Source organism: Lethenteron reissneri, chromosome 68 (assembly GCF_015708825.2).
Source record: "Lethenteron reissneri isolate LAM-NWPU_2019-01 chromosome 68, ASM1570882v1, whole genome shotgun sequence".
Lineage (NCBI taxonomy): Eukaryota > Metazoa > Chordata > Hyperoartia > Petromyzontiformes > Petromyzontidae > Lethenteron > Lethenteron reissneri.
Window position 1 is genome coordinate 5,881,435 of NC_083846.1, and position 15,982 is coordinate 5,897,416.

At 50.2% G+C, this 15,982-nt stretch overlaps 1 protein-coding gene across 1 annotated transcript; it reads left to right on the forward strand.

The window, feature by feature from the left end:
• Positions 1-57: 57 nt before the first annotated feature.
• LOC133360321 (potassium voltage-gated channel subfamily C member 2-like) lies at positions 58-15,012 on the forward strand (the record flags this gene model as incomplete). The annotated part of the gene is given in 9 exon segments (XM_061578969.1): positions 58-94; positions 97-303; positions 370-435; positions 438-491; positions 494-511; positions 514-843; positions 7,606-7,677; positions 13,136-13,240; positions 14,930-15,012. Coding segments are annotated over 9 exon segments (972 nt in total), but the record flags the coding sequence as incomplete, so codon positions are not given.
• Positions 15,013-15,982: the final 970 nt, after the last annotated feature.

Here is a 15,982-nt window from a genome sequence, read left to right on the forward strand (position 1 = left end):
CCCCCCCCCCCCCCCCCCCCCCACCCCCCCCCCCACCCCACCCCCCCGCCCCCCCCCCAACAGGTGGGCCTCACGGGCATGACGTCGAAGGGCGCCGGGACGTGCTGGGCTTCCTGCGCGTGGTGCGCTTCGTGCGCATCCTGCGCATCTTCAAGTTGACGCGCCACTTCGTGGGCCTGCGCGTGCTGGGACACACGCTGCGCGCCAGCGCCAACGAGTTCCTCCTCCTCGTCATCTTCCTCGCGCTGGGCGTGCTCATCTTCGCCACCATGATCTACTACGCCGAGCGCCTGGGTCTCGGACACTCGTTCGACCAGGACGACCAGACGTCGTCCTCCTCCACGTCCACGTCCTCGTCCTCCACCTCCTCCTCGTCCTCCTCGTCCGACCACCACAATCACCAGCATCAGCAGACCAGCTTCAAGAACATCCCCATCGGTTCTGGTGGGCCGTGGTGACGATGACGACGCTGGGCTACGGGGACATGTACCCAAGACGTGGTCGGGCATGCTGGTGGGGCCTTGTGCGCGTTGGCAGGGGTGCTCACCATCGCCATGCCCGTGCCCGTCATCGTCAACAACTTCAGCATGTACTACTCGCTCGCCATGGCCAAGCAAAAGCTGCCCAACCGGCGCAAGAAGCACGTGCCGAGGCCGCCACATCTCGGCTCGCCCCTCTACTGCCGGCCAGAGCAGGGCCCGCACGCCAACTGCGTGCGGAGTGACCGCTGCCTGCTGGTGAAGGGTGCCAGTGGTGGTGGTGGTGGTGGCAGTGGTAGTGGCGGTGGTGGTGGTGGTGGTGGACGGAGCGTGGCTTCCGCGGGACTGGTGGTTGACCGTGCAGGTGAGTGGTGTTGGTGGTGAGTGGGGTGGTGGTGAGTGGTGTTGGTGAGTGGGGTGGTGGTGAGTGGTGTGGTGGTGAGTGGTGTTGGTGGTGAGTGGTGTTGGTGGTGAGTGGTGTTGGTGAGTGGTGTGGTGGTGAGTGGTGTGGTGGTGAGTGTTGAGTGGTGGGTGGTGAGTGGTGTGGTGTTGGTGTGGTGGTGAGTGTTGAGTGGTTGTGGTGAGTGGTGTGGTGGTGAGGGAAGTGAGTGTTGTGGTGGTGAGTGTGTGGTGGTGAGTGGTGTGGTGGTGAGTTGTGAGTGGTGTGATGGTGATGTATGCCGTGGTGGTGGAGGTTGCGGTGGTGATGAAACATAGACCCCCCTAATGGAACATCATCGCCGGTTACAAATATTTAGGCTGGCCTGCCTACGATCCATCCTGGGTTTAACCAGGCTGGATTGTGTAAGGAGCTACAAATCTTTTAAAGATCTGGACAAAGTCCCATCGGTGAGCTCCTCCGGCAGGCAAGGCTGCGTTGGCTGGGTCATGTAGCCCGCATGCTCATCTACCGCATGCCTAAACAGCTTTTGTTCAGCCGAATCGAGGGGGCTAAACGTGCGTGGCACGGGCTAGAGAAGAGATGGAGTGATGTGGTACAGGATGATGTGGAGCTGAGTGACTGGTACCAGCGGTGTCAAGATCGGCCTCAGTGGAGGAGGCTCGTGAAGGACGCTACTGGGCAGTTGGAGGCAGTCGCCCTCCAGCAACAACGGAGGGCAGAGGAGCGACGCTCACAACAACGAGCAGAGCGCCGTGCGGCTAAAATAGCTAGTTGGCATAGTAAGGGTACAGCTGGTGGTGCATCTACCGGTCATCTCAGTCAGCCAACCAATGGCACCTGCTGGGTCTGTCCCGAGACCTCCTCCTGCACCTAGCCTGGCACAGTAGGGGTACATCTGGTGGTGCATCTACCGGTCATCTCAGTCAGCCAACTCATGGCATCTGCTGGGTCTGTTCCGTGACCTCCTCCTGCACCTAGCCTGGCACAGTAGGGTACATCTGGTGGTGCATCTACCGGTCATCTCAGTCAGCCAACTCATGGCATCTGCTGGGTCTGTTCCGTGACTCCTCCTGCACCTAGCCTGGCACAGTAGGGGTACATCTGGTGGTGCATCTACCGGTCATCTCAGTCAGCCAACTCATGGCATCTGCTGGGTCTGTCCCGTGATCTCCTCCTGCACCTAGCCTGGCACAGTAGGGGTACAGCTAGTGGTGCATCTACCGGTCATCTTAGTCGGGCAACCCGTGGCACTGCTGGGTCTGCCCTGTGACCTTCTGCCAGCAGCGAGGCCTTCGACACTTCACGTGGTAGCCTCAAAGTGCACCTAGCCTGGCACAGGTGCCGTGGAGACGTCACCATCGCTTAGTGGCTAACGGGGGGCTGGGGTGTTGGTGTCGGTAGTGGAGGTGGTGGCAATGGTTGTTGTTGTTGTTTTTCTCGCATTCTGTTCATAGATGGCGTTGTGTCACACTTTGGAAGAGGTTTAGCCAGAGATCAGTCGATTTGATTGTCGGTCCTCGTTGGGGCAACTGGAGAAATGGGGGACGTCTTCTGGCGTTGCTTGGCACAAAGGGCAGCAGCAGTTTGGGACGTTTGGGTCGATTTCGATTTTGTTATCGGCGGAGCACGGCAGCAGCAGTAACCTGAACGGAGTTGAGCCAAGTCTCACATGGGTTGGACCAGATGACGCCAAAAGGTGTTATTTGGTCCAACCCATGTGAGACTAGGCTCTAAGGAAAGCTGTCTCGGGTGTGGACCAATCAACATCAAGGAAAGTGCAACATATCAAAGTTGTTTTTTGTTTGCTTTATGACTGCAGGTATGTGGTCTATGCAACATGACTCCTTGTAAAAAAAAAAGGTGCGAGTTTTGTTGCCAGATAGAAGGGTAAAAAACAAATTATCATTTTTTACTGGCAAATGAGGTCTCCAATAGTGGAGTTGAGCCAGTTTTGTTGCGAGTTGCCGGCTCAGGGATTTTTCGTCGTCTGCTATGGGTGGTGGCCAACGCCCTAGCACGACATTTGGCTTGTAGGCGTTCCGGCAGTGCATGGTGGCAGCGTCGGTGCAAGCGGTTAAAACGTTGATTTTGTGGTGCTGTTTGGCTTGGAAGAACGTTAACGTAGATCGCACGTTGGCAGAGCTGAAGGGAAAGCAAGATGGATATAATTTTCCTAGCAGGTGCATGGGCGCTTTGAGTAGCTTGTGCAAGGATGCGTTTGTCGAGTGGCACGAAGCCAGATATGACGGTGAGAAGCTTGCAGTGTTCTTGAATCGGAAGAACTTTTGATTTTCTTAGTGGAGATGGTCAAGGGGCCATGAGGTAGCATCCTGTGGCTAGGCGAAGTGCCTGGTTTAGGGAGGTTTGGAGCTTTTGGTAACCTGTAGAGGAGAGGTTTGGGCACCAAATGGGACTGGCTGAATTGATGATGGGACTGTCCAATGGCGTTGTAGGTTAGGAGTAAAGTCTCCTTTTTCTTTTTGGTTCTTTCGGTAAAGTCACGTAGAAGGGAAGTAATAAAATAATAAAAAAACATAATAAAATAAAATATCATTTATTTAATAATAAAAATAATAAAAATAAAACATAATAAAATAAAATATATTTTATTTTATTATGTTTTATTTTTATTAATAATAATTAATAATAAAAGTAAAACATAATAAAATAAATAATATTTTTTTTATTATTTTATTTTTATTATTTATTACCCTTCTACGTGACTTTACAGAAAGAACCAAGAAGATTAATGCCTGCAGTCACGAAAGCTTTAAATCGAAATTTAAAGTCTCCTTTTGTTGACCACAAGATGTGCCGGCTAAAGCTCGTAAGATTTTATTTCGTTTGTCAACTTTGCATGGACCTTTCTGCCGTGTTGAGCGAAGCTGAACACGGTGTCAAAGGTTACACCTAGAATCTTGGGATTTTAGCTCGTGGGAGGCGTTGGTTGTGTATTATTACGTTGCGATGTAAGTTGGCTTGACGAGGATCAGGTGTGAAAAGGGCGACTGTTGATTTGGATGTTTGAGAGTTGAAGCGATATTTTGGTGAGGAAAGTGCTGAGCCGTTTTAGATAGGAGTTGATGGAGTTTTCCATGTTGGGTATATTTTGATTAGAAGTGTAAACTGTGATGTCGTCGGCTAGCCGACTACTCGTGATCCTTTTGGAGGAGTTGGTAGATCGTGGAGGTAGGCGTTGAACAGCGCTGGGGATATTTATGGAACCTTGGGGTTCCATACCTACGTGACTTTACCGAAAAAACCTAAGAATATGAATCCTTGCAGTCACGAAAGCTTCAAATATAGAATTAAAACCTTGGGGTACTCCTGCATGAATGTTTCGTGAGGAGGTTTGAATATCATGAAAGAGAGAGAGTGCGTGAGTGGCAGCCCGATTAGGTAGTTGTAAGCCAGCAAACAAGGCCTGATGGTAGCGTCGAACCTGGATGATGTTGATGAGCGTGAGGTGGTTAACGGTGTCGAAAGCCTTTGTAAGGTCAAGGGAAGCGACGATTAGTGCGGGATGGGGTCTTTTAAATCCTTTCTATTAAGTTTGCTTGCGTGCTTGCGTGCTTGCTTGCTTGCTTACGACCGTGCAAATCTTTCCGTCGTTTTTTAACCCACTTCCCGTGATCCAATCGAGCTGACATTTTTCACACAGAATCGTCTGTGCGAGACAATTAATGTTCGTGAATTTTTTTCCCCAAAATTTTACACTGTTTAGGGAAAACAAATTAAATATTTAATTACAAATTGTTTAATACTGGCAGACAATCATCTGACCCATAGGTGGCAGCCATCTCAAGCCAGATGACGAGAGGAATCTAGCCGCCACGCATATAAAGGATTTAGAGTGAAAAACTTTGTTTTTTACGGGTTATACTTATTCTCATTGAAACCGTTTACAATTTTGGTGGTTAGGTTGAGAAGAGCTGTCGTTGTTGAGTGTGCAGGGCGAAAGCCGTGTTGGTGAGATGAAGGGGGTAAGTTTGTGGTGGTGATTGGAAGGATGAGGGCCTCTAAAATCTTGATCGATGGTCAAAGTAGGGAACTCGGTCTGTAGGACGTTGCTTGATTGATGGTCTTGGCCGGGTTTTGGAAGTGGGATGATTGTCGATGACTTCCAGATGGCCGCAATGAGGTTTGCAACTGTAGAGAGACGTTGATGGTGGAGGCGGAGAAACTTGATGCCAAAGGGGCCGAGGTGTTTGAGGTGGGGCATAGCTATGCCATCAGGGCCGATTTGCGGAATAATTTTTGGCTTTTTGACTGCGAGTTTCACCTCTTCAAGGCGAAATTGTGGGGGGGGGGGGGGGCGTCATTTAGAGGTAGTTCATCGATTTGACGGATTTTTTGACGGGTGGATTTTTTGGAAGATTGTGGGGCGACTGATGAGAAAAGTTGTTGAAGTGGTTGGCGATGTTACTGTTGTTGTTGTTTATGACGGATTTGTTGTTGAAAGTGATTGCACAATTGGGTGGCGGTCTGGAGTGTCCGTCGAAGGCTTTGATGGTCTTACAAAGTTTTGATGAGTTTTGGCGACGGTCAAAAGATTCAACAAACTCGTGCCAGCGTTCTGTTTTGGCTCGATTGATTAGCTTTGTGATTTCAATATTGAAGGCTGGGATTTGTGGTGATGTAGGAATTTTAGTCCTAATAGTGTTTCGTTGGTTTATTATCGTTGCGGCTTCTTTATGGAGGCAGGGAAGGTGTTGCTTGTAGCAGCCCGCTGGGATGGTGTGCTTGGTGGTAGTCGCGATGATGTTTCTGAACATTTTTTCAGAGTTATGTGCGGATGTGTGGATATGGTTGATGTTGTCGGCGAATAATGCTTCTGATTCTGAAGTAAAAAGTGGCCAGTTGGCTTTTTTAAAGTTGTAATAAAAGCGGTGTTTAGGAGTTTGTGGAGGCCTGGCGGCATTGAACGTCAACACAATTGGTAGGTGGTCGGATCCAAGGGCCGTAGAGACTTGCCAGTCGATTGATGAAAGCAGGTTTCTTGACGCTATTGAGATATCTGGTGAGGGTGAAGTGTCAGATGACGGAACTTTGGTGTGATTCTTTTTATTGAGTAGCCCCATAGGGGCAGCCGTTCAAGATATCGGCAATGAGGTCGCCACGTGCATCTGAGAGTGCCAAAGTTTATTGTGGGCGTTGAAATCTCCAATAACAATTGAGTCCATACTTTTTGGTTATTTCGGTGAAGTCACGTTGGTAGAAAAATAATAGATCACGACGTTTCGATCTCAACACAAGCTACCGTCATCAGGTGGGACAATCACAGCAAGAAAAAAAAACTGCTGAAATAGGCTTGCAGTCACGAAAGCTTCAAATCAACAATTGAGTCGTTTACACTATTGGAACCTCATTTGCCAGTAAAAAAATATGATAATTGGTTTTTTACCCTTCTATCTGGCAACAAAACTGAAGGTGTCAGTTTTGTTGCCAGCCAGAAGGGTAAAAAACCAATTATCAATTGAGTCGTTGTTTGGTAAAGGTCGATTTGTATTGAACTGACAGTTGCGAGGGGAAGAACTGGCCGCTGGGATGTAGACGTTGATTACAGTGAGTGGGCCTAGATGGGATTTGATACGGACGCTTAAAACTTCTGTGGTGATATCAGAAGGAGGCATTGGGATTTTAACTTATTCAAATTGAATGCTGTTATGGATGAGGAAAGCGAGACCGCCACCAGCTGTCGGTCGGTCTCGATGGAGGAAAGTGAAATGTTGAAAGCTGAGCAGGCGAGAAGTGGCGTTCTGTTTTTCCGACAGACCTGTTCTTCACCTGAGTACGGCTGCTTGCGTTGTGGCCGAAACGTCGTGAGAATTGTATTTTGTTTTATTTTTATTATTTTATTATTTCCCTTCTACGTGACTTTATCGAAAGAACCAAGAAGATGAATCCCTGCAGTCACGAAAGCTTTAAATCGAAAAATAAAACATCTAGATTTTTTCTTTTTCATTAGGACGCTGTCTTTCCGACAGACCTGTTCTTCACCTGAGGACGGCTGCTTGCGTTGTGGCCGAAACGTCGTGAGAATTGTATTTTATGTTTTATTTTCATTATTTTATTATTTCCCTTCTACGCGACTTTACTGAAAGAACCAAGATGAATCCCTGCAGTCACGAAAGCTTTAAATCGAAATTTAAGTGTTTTTTAATTTAGTTTCTTGGATGTCGGCTGTATTAATGGAGTTCTGTTGTAGGAAGGTGCTGAGTTCAAGAGCTTCGTTGTTGAAGCCGTTGATGTTTAGTGGAAGTATTTTTAGGTCGTTTTTGTTGTGGGCGTTTTTGTTGTTATTATTGTTGTTGTTATTGTTGTGTTCTTGTTGTTGTTATTTTAGTTATTGTTGTTGTTGTTCTTGTTGTGGGTTATTGTTGTTGTTGTTATTGTTGTTGTTATTGTTTTTGTGATTGTTGTTGTTATTTTAGTTATTGTTGTTGCTGTTATTGTTGTTATTGTTGTTACTGGTATTGCTGTTGTTATTTGTGTTATTGTTGTTGTTGTTATTGTTGTTGTTATTGTTATTTGTGTTATTGTTGTTGGTTGTTATTGTTTGTTGTTCTTGTTGTTGTGATTGTTGTTTGCTATTATAGTTATTGTTGTTATTGTTATTTGTGTTATTGTTGTTGTTATTGTTGCTATTGTTGTTGTTGTTATGGTTGTTGTTGCTGTTATCGTCACACTTGACCCCCGCTGCTAACCCGACTTTGCCCAAAGGTTCACGGCAGAACGGAGAGGCGAGCTCTGGTGCTGGTGGTGGAGGAGGAAGAGGCGGTGGTGGTGGTGGTGGTGGAGGTGGTGGTGGAGCCAAGGGGAGGAGGAGGTCGACTGACGGTCGACGCCACGGGCGCAGGTCAAGTGCCCGCGACTCGTTCGGCAAGGGGGCGACTTGCTTCCTCCTGTCGACGGGCGGGACTTCGCGTGCTCGCCCGACAGCGTCGCCCGCAAAGGTGGACTTCGCGTTCCAGCGGAATGGGCTTCTGTGCCGATGTGTGCCTTCGAGTGCCAGGAGGGGGAATCCGATGAGCAATGAAGCTCTTAGCTCACAGATGTCCACTAAGGGGGGCAACGGGGGGGGGGGGGGGGAGATCGTTGCAGCGACAAACGAAAATCAACGATGTGGAGCGCAACGTGTGGGAAAAGTTAAACACTTATAAACGTAACTGTTTTTTTATTTCTATGAGAATATTTATACTACTGGAGGAATCTGACGAGCTATAAAGCTCTTTGCTCACGGATGTCCACTAAGGGAGCACGGGGTAAGAACGTTGCATCAACTAAAACTAAATTATCCGTAATCGAGGTTGTTTTGGGTTAGATCGCGTAAGTGTAGAAATGTGTCGTTAAAACCCGCCACCACCCGACACAGCCAACTAGTGAGGGTTGTCACGTAACAGAACGTGTCCAATGCGTCACTAGTACAGCACTAGTGTGTAGTGTATAGTGTAGTGTATAGTGTAGGTATAGTGTAGTGTATAGTGTAGTGTATAGTGTATAGTATAGTGTATAGTATAGTGTAGTGTATAGTGTAGTGTATAGTGTAGTGTATAGTGTCGTGTATAGTGTAGTGTATAGTGTAGTGTATAGTGTAGTGTATAGTAGTGTATAGTGTAGTGTATAGTATAGTGTAGTAGTGTATAGTGTAGTGTAGAAGTGTAGTGTATAGTGTAGTGTATAGTGTAGTGTACTAGTACAGCACACCGGTTGTGTGTTGGAGAGCCAAGCCACAACATTTACAAACTGAGTACGACGTTTCGCCAGTGATTACAACCAGCTTCATCAGGCGGGAGCCAGAAATCTGGCTGTCTCCTGATGAAGTTGGTTGTAACGTCGTACCGATTTGAATTGGCCGTGGGTCACCCCTAGGTCGACTCAGCCTCAAACGAGTGGTGCGTAGCCGGCCGCGCTGATCGTAGGTGCGGGATTGTGCGTGGCGGTGACCACCACAATGGTGGTGTCTGTGTGTGTCTGTGTGTGTTTGTGTGTATGTGTGTGTATATGTGTGTTGTGTGTGTGTGTTTGTGTGTCCGGTGTGTGTCTGTGTGTGTGTTTGTGTGTGTGTGTGTATGTGTGTGTGTGTTTGTGTGTATGTGTGTGTGTCTGAGTGTGTCTGTGTGTGTCTGTGTGTGTGTGTTTGTGTCTCTGTGTGTGTGTATGTATGTGTGTGTGTGTCTGTGTGTGTCCTGGGCCTCCCCTATGTCGACTCAGCCTGAAATGAGTACCTGGTGCGATGTGTAAACATCGCCACTGGGGAGACAAAGGCGGTCGGGCGTGGTGCTGGCCACCCACCCCCTCGTGTACCGTGCAGCCTTCATAGGTGCTCGCTAACAGCACTTGCCCCTACAGTCTGTTAAGGCTACACGGGGGATCTTTGTCTGTGTAGTGTGTTTGTGTGTCTATGTGTGTGCGTGTCTATGTGTCTGCGTGTCTATGTGTCTGTGTGTGTATGTTTCTGTGTGTGTCTGTATGTATGTGTGTGTGTCTGTGTGTGTCTGTATGTCGGGAGCTGGACCGGTACCGCCTGGATCTCTGTGGCATTCAGGAGGTCCGGTGGACCGGTTCTGGCTCCTGCCACCATGAGGGGTGGACAGTCCTCTACTCGGGGCAGGAGACTGCCAAACAACAGGGTGTGGCTCTTCTTCTGAACAAAAGAATGAAGGGGGCGTGGGAGCGTGGCGGTGAGTGTGGGGAAGCTGTAAGCCCCGGATACTTTGGGCTCGCCTTCCCATTCAACCAGAGGCGAGGAGTGGTGGTCGTGGTTACTTATGCCCCCACCGAAGACGAACATCCGTGGAGGGATGCAAGCAAAGCCGATGAGTCAGACGCTTTCTATGACCTCCTGTCACAGGTGCTGGCTAAAGTGGCCACTCGGGACAGAGTCATCTTGTTGGGTGACTTCAATGCCCGAGTTGGTCATGATGCTGACACCTGGTCTGGAGTGATTGGAAGGCATGGGCCAGATCAGCTCAATAATAACGGTAGGAGGCTGCTAGATTTTTGTGCAGCCCATGGGCTTGTAATTACCAACACGCTCTTCCGGCATCGGCGCATCCACACAACATCATGGATACATGCCGGGTCCAAGCAAGAACATCTGCTGGACTACATAGTGACGGACCAGCGGATGCGAACCCATGTCCTTGACACCAGGACCTACCGTGGAGCTGATCTGTCCTCTGACCATCGACTAGTCATCTGTAAGATGCGCCTGCCTTTCTTCCACTCCGGTGGTGGGTGTACACCCAGGATCCCATTCCAACCAAAAGTGGCCTGGTCTCAGTTAGCTGATGAAAGTTGCAAGCGAGAATTTCATCATCGCTTGCAGCTGGGGTTGGCATCGTCCCCCACTCCACCTGATGTCGAGGGTAAATGGGCGAGGTTTAGGACTGTGACTCATGCAGCTGCAATGGCTGCTTTGGGTACGCGGTCCAGACCTCCCCAGAAACCCTGGCTGACAGAGGAGGTGTTCAGGTTAATTGAGAAAAAGCGACAGGCCCACTCTCATCGCCTACAGCATCCCACGTCAGAGAATGAGGAGGTTTACCGCAGCCTTCGCTCGGAAGTTCGGAGAGCCGTAAGGCGTTGTAAGGATGGGTGGTGGTCGCGGGTTGCTGAGGAGATGGAGTCTGCCTCAGTGGCCCGTGATCACAAATCACTATTTAACTCCATCAAAAAAGTAACCTGCAGCGCCACACCTATTACCATCATTAGAGGAAAAAACGGTGATCCAATCTCCGACCCCCAGGAACAGGTTTGCAGATTTGCTGAGCATTTCTGTGAGGTCCTGGGGGAGGGAAATTCTCTCAGCCAGGAAAACATCATGGCACAAAGTGGGGATAACCCTGCTGAGGCTGCGGTGCCTCAAATATTGGAAGAGGTCACCCCCTGTGAGTGGCTGGCTGAGGTTCCAGCTGTTGAGGAAGTACTGAGGGCGATCCGGAGTCTGAGACCAGGGAAGGCACCGGGCAGAGATGATCTCCCAAGCGAAATGCTGAGGGAGGGTGGCGTTTGTGCACAGACTGCCCTATATGACATCATAACAACAGTCTGGACCACTGGACGGGTTCCGCAGGACTGGAAGGATGCCCTGGTGGTCCCCCTCTTTAAGAAGGGGGACCGCACAGACTGTAACAACTACAGGGGCATCTCACTCCTCAGTGTGCCGGGTAAGGTCCTGGCAAGGATTATTCAACATCGCCTTGCTAGGCACGCTGAGGAGGGGCTTGCGGAGCCCCAATGCGGTTTCAGGAAAGGGCGGTCCTGCACAGATGCCATATTTTCTGTCCGTCTGCTACAGCAGAGGTGTAGGGAATTCCAAAAAGACCTACATCTCTGCTTTATTGACCTGGTCAAGGCCTATGATACCATCAGTAGGACTGGACTCTGGGTTGTTCTTCGTGCTTTCGGAGTCCCTGACCCTCTGCTCACGATCATTAAGGACCTTCATGATGGTGAGCGGGCCCGGGTAAAACTACGTGGCCGGGAGTCGGAGCCTTTCCCTGTACACCTTGGGGTGCGACAGGGATGTCCTCTGGCTCCCACATTATTTAACATCTATTTTGACCGCGTAGTTCGTGAAGCCTTCAATAGCTGTACCGGGGGAATTTCCGTTTGGTACAGATATAATGGGAGGCTGATCGACGCCCGGGTGCGATCAAGGGATGGCTCCCTATTGGTCAACCACGTTATGTATGCCGATGATTTGGTAATAGCTGCTCATTCAGAAGAGGAGTTGGAGGCGCTGCTGCTGAGACTGGAGCGTGCCACTAAGAGGTGGGGCCTTACCATCAGCCCCACCAAAACCAAGCACCTGCCTGGGTATTTTGTACCATCGGACACTCCACCCCCACAACTCCCAATTGGTGATGGGGCAGTTGTGGAGAGAGTGGAGAGTTTCCCATACCTGGGCAGTGTGCTTATGACCGGCTCCAGTCTATCAGCAGAGGTCTCACTCCGAATCAGTCGAGCGGCAATATCTTTTCATCGGTTGCGTAACGCTGTGTGGAAGCTACCTGGTCTGTCGCTCCGCACGAAGCTTCAGGTCTTCTCGGCCACGGTCATTCCCTCCCTTCTCTACGCTTGCGAGACGTGGACCCCCCTGGTGGAGCATCTTCGCCGGTTGGAAACATTTAGGCTGGCCTGCCTACGATCCATCCTGGGTTTAACCAGGCTGGATTGTGTGAGGAGCTCACAAATCCTTGAAAGATCTGGGCAAAGTCCCATCAGTGAGCTCCTCCGGCAGGCAAGGCTGCGTTGGCTGGGTCATGTAGCCCGCATGCCCAGCCACCGCATGCCTAAACAGCTTTTGTTCGGCCGGATCGAGGGGGCTAGACGGGCGCGGCACGGGCTGGAGAAGAGATGGAGTGATGTGGTACAGGAGGACGTGGAGCTGAGTGGACTTGCCGATGACTGGTACCAGCGGTGTCAAGATCGGCCTCAGTGGAGGAGGCTCGTGAAGGACGCTACTGGGCAGTTGGAGGCAGTCGCCCTCCAACAACAACGGAGGGCGGAGGAGCGACGCTCACAACAACGAGCGGAGCGCCGGGTGGCTAAAGCACAGCAAGTTGGCACAGTAGGGGGCACAGGTGGTGCATCAGCCAGTCATCTCGGTCATCTCGGTCAGTCGACCAGTGGCACCTGGGTCTGCCCCGTGACCTCCTGCCAGCGGGCTTTCGACACTTCACGTGGCCTCAAGGTGCACTTGGCCTGGCACAAGCATCGTGGTGACGTCACCGCCACTTAGTGGCGAATGGCGGTTGTTGTTGTCTGTATGTGTGTTTGTATCTGTGTGCCTGTGTGTGTCTGTGTATGTCTGTATGTGTGTGTGTCTGTGTGTGTCTGTATGTGTGTGTGTGTCTGTGTGTGTCTGTATGTGTGTGTGTGTGTCTGTGTGTGTATGTGTGTGTGTGTGTATCTGTGTGTGTGTGTGTTGGGGCAGCTACAGGGAGCGGTGGTGCAAGCGGTTAGCGTCATGAACCCGCCCGTGACCCGAGTTGCATTCCCGCTCACGGCCAGCCAACACAATCTGGGCCTGGGCCTCCTCCCTTAGGTCGACTCGGCCTCAAATGAGTACATGGTGCGGTGTGTAGTAAACATCGCCACTGGGGAGACAAAGGCGGCCGAGCGTGGTGCTGGCCACCCACCCCCTCGTGTACCACAGTGCCGGCCTTCATAGGTGCCAGCTAGCAGCACTTGCCCCTACAGCCTGCCGAGGCTACACGGGGGACCTTTGCCTGTGCGTGTGCAGGCTACGAGAAGTCCCGCAGTCTGAACAACATCGCGGGCCTCACTGCGAGCAGCCTGGGACTGCCCCACACGGCAATCGCACCCTTCACTGCGGAGATCACGATCGGCCCATCCCCTCCATCCTCTAGAGCACCACCACCCACTACACATACACACACACATACATACACACACATACACACACATACACACACACACACCCACACACACACACATACACACCCCACCACACACACACACATACACACATACACCCCCCACACACACACCACACACACACACCCACACCCACACAACCACACACACCCACACACACACATACACACACAGACACACACACATACACACACAACCACACACACACCCACACCCACAACCCCCACCCCACCACACACACCCACACACACACAACCCCACACACACACACCACACACAACCACACACACACACACCCCTACACACACACACACACCCACACACACACACAACCACACACACAAACCCGCCCACACACACACCCACACACACACAACCCCCACACAACCACCCACACACCCACACACACACAACCCCCCCCACAACCCCCCACCCCCCCACCCCCCCGGCCACGCTGAGTGCGCCATGTGGAGGGGGGTTGGTGGGGCGCCCTGAGATGGGACGCTCAGTGACTGGAGCCAGTCGCTCGCGAAGACGGCGGCGGTGGTGGTGGTGATGGTGGTGGTGGTGATGGTGGTGATGGTGGTGATGGTGATGGTGGTGATGGTGGTGGTGATGGTGGTGGTGATGGTGGTGATGGTGATGGTGGTGAAGATGGTGATGATGGTGGTGATGGTGGGTGATGGTGATGATGGTGGTGATGGTGGTGATGGTGGTGAAGATGGTGATGATGGTGGTGATGGTGATAATGGTGGTGGTGGTGATGGTGAAGGTGGTGATGATGGTGGAGGTGATAGTGGTGAAGATGGTGGTGGTGGTGGTGAAGATGGTGAAGATGGTGGTGAAGATGGTGATTGTGATGATGGTGAAGATGGTGATGATGATGGTGGTGGTTAATATGATGGTGAAGATGGTGGTGTTGGTGAAGATGGTGATGATGCTGGTGAAGATGATGGTGGTGACATTGGTGAAGATGATGGTGGTGACATTGGTGAAGATGATGGTGGTGATGATGGTGGTGGTGAAAATCATGGTGGTGATATTGGTGAAGATGATGGTGGTGACATTGGTGAAGATGATGGTGGTGACATTGGTGAAGATGATAGTGGTGACATTGGTGAAGATGATGGTGGTGACATTGGTGAAGATGATGGTGGTGATGATGGTGGTGGTGAAAATCATGGTGGTGATATTGGTGAAGATGATGGTGGTGACATTGGTGAAGCTGATGGTGGTGACATTGGTGAAGATGATAGTGGTGACATTGGTGAAGATGATGGTGGTGACATTGAAGATGATGGTGGTGATGATGGTGGTGGTGAAGATGATGGTGGTGATATTGGTGACGATGGTGATGATGGTGGTGGTGAAGATGGTGGTGATATTGGTGATGATGGTGGTGATGGTGGTGGTGGTGATGATGAAGATGATGACGGTGCTAACGACGATGGTAATGCTGAAGATGGCGGCGGTGGTGGTGATGATGATGATGAGGGTGGTGCTCCTGAAGCTGCTGACGATGAAGATGGTGACGCTCACCGCGATGATGGCGGTTCCTCTGGAGATCGTGGTGACGATGGCGGCAATGCTAAAGATGACTCTGCCGATGACCCCAATGAATCTGTCGGTGACGGTCAAGCCGTCGACGACGATGATGAAGGTGGTGGTGATGGTGGTGATGGTCACCTGCGCGATGACTCCCACGGGCAGTACAGCAAGTAGTTTGGAGTGGAGCGGTGATGCCTCCTCCATCACTTCTTGAAGAGAGACTCGAAGTCGCTTTCGATGAAATGTGAAAACGCGCGGCGCGGCTGCGAATGTTGCAGCGAGCAGCAGATTTGAACAACAACAACAAGAAAAATATATATGTATGAATGATAAAGTATAAATAATAATGTGTGTGTCTGTGTGTGCGTGTACGTGGAACTTCTATGGCGCCGTACGTGGCCAATCGCGTTAATCGGTGGTGTGGTGGGATGGACTTCAAACTAAACAACAACAGCAACAGCAGCAGCAGTTCTAAACAAATGGGTTTGTCAATGTAGGCGATGATTTAAAAGTTGCAGAACGGCTCCCAAGTTGGCTTCTTTCATATCGGAAGAGAAGAGCGTTCCAGACGGCCGCAGAATAACAATAATGAGGTTATCCGCTTCAAGAAGTTACATTTCATATTCTTAGATCTTTCGGTAAAGTCACGTAGAAGGGAAATAATGAAATAAGAAAACATATTTTTACTATTAAAATAATAATAAATATTTAAATTATTTTTTATTTCCCTTCTACGTGACTTTAGCGATGGATCCAAGAATATGAATCTCTGCAGTCACGAAAGCTTTCAATCGAAAGTTAAACTTATTTCCGTCACTCCAGCGAACTTTCAAACAAAACTACTCAGCAGTTCGTAATGAAGGCTGTTGGTTTAGATCGCGTAAGCGCTTACGAACGAATATTGAGTAATATTCGTCGCGAAAGCCTTCGCGTGAAACATACTCAACTGTTTTTATTTCACCACCACCGCAGAGCTACTGTGTAGTTTCTCACGACAGCAGCTCGCACCAATTGGCTAAAAGCAAGGCCCTGGCCATGGAGTCAACATTGGGGGGGGGAGTCAAATATTCCAGGGGGTCTGGGGGTCAGCTCCCCCCACCCCCCAGAAAAAAATAAAATTTTAAAACTTATTTCCTGTCTGAAA